We start from the raw sequence: 6000 nt of genomic DNA, 5'->3' as shown, positions 1-6000 counted from the left end.
GTAAGACCAAGCTGCATGCAAAGTGCTCTGCTCAGCTAAAAAGCAGAAGCACATTCCCTTTGCTTGAATCTGTCCTTTCTATGGGTTACCCAGAACACATAGCGTAAGTAATTGGCTCTTAATTTTTTAAAGTTATGAAGATTTACTTTACTGATTTTTGGTTTCATAATTCACTTGGATCTGGAATTTGCAGATGATTTAACAGATTTTTTTTTCAAAAATGTTTAGTAATGGCTTTAATTGTTTAAGGATTCCAATTTTAGTGAGATTAGAGGATTGGTAACCAATGGAAATGGATTTAAGTTAATTGGTAAAAGAACCAGAGGTGAGATGGAAATCATTTTTGTTACGTAGTTGTGATCTGGAAAGCGCTGCATGAAGGGGCAGTGGAAGCAGATTCAAATGTAAATTTCAAAATGGAATTGGATAATAACTTGAAGGGGGAAATTAGGCCAAAGAGCAGGGGGAGTGGGACTTGTTTGGATAATTGGATGGCTCTTTCAAAAAGCTGGCACAGGCACAGTGGGTCAAATGGCCTTCTGTGTAATATCTTTCTCTGCTTCTCTGAGGGTAATATTGATTGTGATACAGCAGCTGTTTAATTAATTCATAAGTTATAATATGAATTATTGATAAACACATTTCTAAAGGAGTTTTTACAGTTCATTTATTTTATTGTGGCAACAACTATCTGTCAATGCCATAATTAGAAAACTCAAAAGCTTAACTAAACATTGATCAATGAGGGTTAATACTTGGCCTAATTGTTAGATTGAACATTTACACAGCTTTTGCCATCTCCCAGGTACTTTATTCAAAGATTTCCACACTGAGATTTTGTTTCTTAAAGAAGTGATAATAATTCTCACCTGCTGATTATGCAAGAATTCTTGCATAGGGAACTGTGGATTAAACTTTGCAAAACAAGTACATCAGATTTTCAAAGCGAGCCATTTGTATTCTTAGGCTAGGAAGATGCTCAGAGATTTGGTGGGTTTATGTATAATAATAACAACAACAATGACATCAAGCTGACTACAAAGTCACATCTAGAATACTAAAGAAAGAACTCACATTTTTTTGGGCACCTTTCATGACCTCAGGAGGTTCCAAAGACCTCTTCAGTCACTGGTGTACCCTTGAAGTGTCATCACTGTTGTAATATAGGAGACTGCATGTAATGTTGGGCTGGTCTCTATAGGAGCAATATATCTTGGTCAGATTTAGCAGGATAGTTTCTGAGATAATGGTATTGGTAAGGGCAGTGAAGCCTCATCACCTGTTAATCCAGATCCACTGCCATTTTAAATGGGGCCTACTGCTTGGCTGGAGGGCCTGCCTGAAATAAGCAGTCAGCCTCATTAACATGCAAATCATTAGCCATTTTGCCAACTGGCTCAGCAAAAATAAGTTTGAAATTATTTTTATGTAACTAAGAGGAGCAATCTGATTGGCTGGCAGCTCTAGTAGTTCCAGCAGTGCCAGTGCTCAGTCCTAGGTGGTGCGGAGACTGCAAGGACAAGCAGGAAGAAGAGTGATAGCTGCTGGAGAGACATATCCCAACTTTTAGAGCAGGGATGGATACAAGAACCCACGGGGAGGAAGAGGTGGGGTGAGGGGGCAGGTTTTGGAGGGCAGACTGTGAAGAATGAAGAGAGGGTGACACCTTGGGGTGGGGGTGCCCCTGATGCGCACGGGGCACCCGCCAGTGATGTGCTCCCTCTTTCTTCCTGCCTTTTCTCAACTTGGCCTCAAAATTGGCCTGCCCACTCCTGCCTGCCTGCCCAGGCCAACAGTATTATGGCATGGGCATTGTAATATCATGGTCAACTGACTTGGTAACAAACTCATTTGACCCTGTATTATTCATTAAATATGGCGGGCGAGCTGCCGATTTTGGCACCAGTCCACCTACCATATTATGAGAGACAGTTCAGGGCTGGTCAGGAAGGTGGTGGGCTGGGTGCCCCTTATATTTTACATGCCCACCTCCCCGCCCCCGCTAAAAATGCATGTATCAGGGACTGTAAAATTCAGACCTTAGAATTGAAAGTATTGCTAAACTTGTATTGAATCTCAGTTAGAACACACTTAAAGAGTGCTGTGTGCAGTTCTGGTTGGCATATTATAAAAAAGATGTAGAAGCTCTGGAACAAGTGCTAAGAAGGTTTACAAGGATGCTATCAGAAATGCTGAGATATACATATCAGAAAATGACTGACGTGTTAAAAATAGAAAGCTGAGGGGTGACCCAATAGAAGTCTTTAAAATTATGAAAGGTTTTGATTGAGTAGATATAGAGAGGATGTTTCCAGTTGTAGGGAAGAGGCCATCGATATCAGATAATCACCGAGAAATCCAATAGGGAATTCAGAAGAAACTTCTTCACCCAAAGAGTGCTGAGAAAGTGGAACTCACTACCACAGGGAGTGTTTGAAGTGAATAGTACAAATGCATTTAAAAGGGAAGCTGGAAAAGCATGAGAGAGAAGGGAATAGAGGGGAACGATAATACATATAAATGAGGAAAGATGGGAGGAGGTTCAAGTGGAGCATAAACACCATCATGGGCTGCTTAGGCTCAATGGCCTGTTTCTTTGCTGTATGACCCCCCCCACCCCTTGATCCTTGAATTTTTTCCCCCTCAATCCTGGGATCTCTTCTCCCCTCAATCCTGGGAACACCCCCTATTCTGAGACCCTATACTGGTGGCTCCAAACTGATTCATGCTGGCCATCCAGCAAACTGAGTTAACTGGTCCCTCATGGAGTCTGAGTTGCTGTAGCAGCTTACACTTTTTACAATCATTTTGTAGCCTAGAACTATGGATAGTGATGGTAGAGACTCCAATTTCTCTCTAAAGCTGACCAGGAATCTCTCATGCTCTTACTGCTGCCATTGGTGTACACTGAAAGGATTTGCAATTTGATATTCAACCCATTTGTCAGTGTTATGAATGCACCTCTGTGGCCATCAAGTCCTGGAGTGGGATTTGAACCCAGAGCTTCTGGCTCAGGGGCAGGGATGCTACCCACTGCACCACAAGACCTCCTTCAAGGCTATTTATTCAGAAATAAAAGATATTACTAGAGCTATTTTCAATTACACCAGCACTCTCTCAATTCAAGGGAGATTGAGATCCCCAGGAAGCCCGAACAGTGTGGATTTTACACTGTGACATATTGCTTATACCTGATCTCACCATATCTCATGGCTCACCACCCTGGGTCTCGCTGGGAGGAGACAGGAGTGCCTGAATAGAATGGTGCTCGACACTTGTACAGGTGCCTCTTAGGGATTGGACAATCAGAACAGAGCAGACAGCAAAGCACAGAACAAGAAGTAACCCTTGGTTTGTAGGTCCAACTAAAGATATTCAGGTTAGTGTCCAGAGAGCAGATGTTACTGGACAGTAGCTCCAAGAACCCAAAACAGATGGTCATCACTGCGGCAAAGATCTTTCCAACAACGGACTTGTAGGAAGGGAACATTCTATGAACAATAACATTAGGGTTATGGTTAGTACACAGGGTTGGGGTTATAGTTAGGAGAGGAGCTATTGGCTATGGTCAGTGCTAGGGTTAGGACCATGATTAGGATAGGGTTATGAATTGTGTTAGGGGCTGGGTCAGATATGCTCCCAAAAGCAGAACAACCCAATTGTATGTGTGATTTACATAGAATAAGGAGGCAGGATTTCACTTAGTAAAAAATCATGAAATAGAACAGCCAATAAGCTTATCATTCAGTCCACGCCTCAATTGCACTGCACATGTACCTATAGCAACCTGCCTCTATCAGTGCTTCCCAAGAACTAGAGGGAACAGATTCAAAATCATGGGCAAAAGGAGTAGAAGTGATGTGAGGATTTTTTTTTTCACCCAAAGGGTGATTGGAGCCTGGAACAAACTTCCTGAAAGGGTGGTGGAGGCAGGTTTGATCAGGATATTCAAAATGGAATTGGATTGCTATCTGAAAAGAAAGAATATGCAAGGTTACAGGGATAAAGCAGGGGAGTGGGATTAGGTAGAATGCCCTTTCAGTGAGCCAGTGCAGACTCAATGGGCCGAAGGCCTCGTTCTGCACTGTAAAGATTCTGTGATTCTGGTGTCAAACTTCATGTGACCCCGGGGAGGGTGAAGGCAAGGGTTAACTCCTGAGTGAGGAGGAGAGGTGTTTGGTGTGCTGGGAATTAAGCAGACATCTATCTTTTCACAGGCTCTTTTTGCAGCAGCAATCAGGCCTCAAATATTTGTCCATTAGGCCATGCAAACCAATAGAAATAAAACCTCAAAGATTTAAAGGGACCTTGCATTCAGTTCAAGCTCCACAAAAGCTATTGCTGCTTCAGAGCTCACGACCACAAAATCAAAACATCAGGACCCACAATTTGGGAAGCCTGCTCTGTATAGTGCATTAAATGTAGAACATATCCCATAATGCTACAGAGGCTGAACGGTGAGGTGACCAAGAGGATTGTGGTAAAGAGGATTTTAGTGGAAGAGCAGTGGGTGCAATACAGAGAGCTCATGATGAGTTTTATTAAGTTAACAGGGTAATATCATTAGACTAAACTTTGGCACGAACATATGGAAAGTTTGGATGTAGGGATAAGTGTACCCACATAATTAATTGCTATTGATGAGACCTTCTCAGATTTACTCTTGTTGTAAAGGAGCCTTTAGGAAAGAGTGACCATATTATGGTGGAATTTTACGTTAAGTTTGAAAGTGATTGCAGTTGAATAAAAGACTAGGTTCTTAAAGCTAAACAAAGGAAACTATAAAGGCATGAGGGGCAAATTAGCTATGGTACATTAGGAAGCTATGGGCGGAATTTTCCATGCCCGCTGGTAGCAGGCATGATAGATAGCATGCCCAGACAATATGGCGCGATTGGTTTCATGACGACAGGAATGCAGGTCACGATTGTCTTCTCAGCCCGCCAACAGTCATCAGGATGTTCATTGTAATATGTCAGTATATCATTAAAAGGCCATCCCACCAGGCCGGATCGTCCGTCCATGTCAGCAGGAAAGCACGCCGATGTGTTTTACAACAGCACACAGGCAACGTGCACTTGGCGGCATTCGCTTTGGGGGAACTGGAGTTGAGTGAACAGCATCGTTTTGCAGAGCTCTCCAGGTTTGCCTGTTACTTTGGGGGGCTGGGGTGAAGTGCTGCCCTGCCATAAAGGTGACTGTTGTCAGTGGGAGGTGTCTGGGTGCAACTGTTGCATATCCTTGGAGGTGACTGTTGTCAGTGGGGGGTGGAGGGCAACTGCTGTCCTGGCATTGGATCCCGCACACAAGAAATCGAGGTGGGTGCAGTCTAGGTGAGGGAAGTGGCCGCTCATTAGGGGCACCTGTATAAACTGGCCATTCCTCTGCAACTGAGACAGATCAGGCACAGCCACAGTGATATGATTGGGGTCAGGCACCTAGCCTGCCCACCCATGCAAGCAACGTGGAGGCACCAAAGTACCACCAACTGCTACAGACCCGACCCTACCCGCACCCCCACACCAGCACCCCCCCGCACAGACTGCAAGTCTTCCACCACTTTATTGGACCGTGGAGCAGTTGGGCTGCACATGTTGTACAATCTCCTCACCAATGCTGCCATGCAGCAGTCACTGCTGGAGCTGCTCACAGCCCCTTACAATCTTAGCATCCTGGTTTGAACCTGTCTCCCCCATGTCCCAGGTTGACAGGGCAGCCGTGCAACGCATTCATCTCTGGCCATCCGAGGGGTGACCAGCACTCTCCAGGAAGCATTAACGGGTGGTCACATAGGGCTAAGAACAGCCATGATAACCACGTCTCTCTCTCTTTCATGCTGCAGGAGGAGCACATTACGATCATGGCTCCTGGTCACCTAGCTGTATGGCTAATGGCCTACAGAGAGTGGAAAAGATGGAGGAGAGAGCGACTGAGGCTCCCGGCTGCACAAAGGCAGGAGCAGCAACCTCATGAAGAAGGGGCAGCAGGGGCTCCCATACA

At 44.6% G+C, this 6000-nt stretch overlaps 1 protein-coding gene across 1 annotated transcript in view; it reads left to right on the top strand.

Annotated features, from left to right (window-relative positions):
• Window positions 1-6000, top strand: part of LOC121290902 (ubiquitin-associated and SH3 domain-containing protein A-like) — a 247238-nt gene continuing 241238 nt past the window's right edge. The window contains exon 1 of the mRNA XM_041211939.1: window positions 1-103. Within this exon, the coding sequence (XP_041067873.1) occupies window positions 81-103 (23 nt within the window). The 5' untranslated portion in view covers window positions 1-80. The remainder of the gene's footprint in view (window positions 104-6000) is intronic.

This window comes from Carcharodon carcharias, chromosome 18, assembly GCF_017639515.1.
Source record: "Carcharodon carcharias isolate sCarCar2 chromosome 18, sCarCar2.pri, whole genome shotgun sequence".
NCBI classification, from domain to species: Eukaryota; Metazoa; Chordata; class Chondrichthyes; order Lamniformes; family Lamnidae; genus Carcharodon; species Carcharodon carcharias.
Note: the sequence above shows the minus strand (reverse complement) of the source record. Positions and strands in the feature narration are given on the sequence as shown.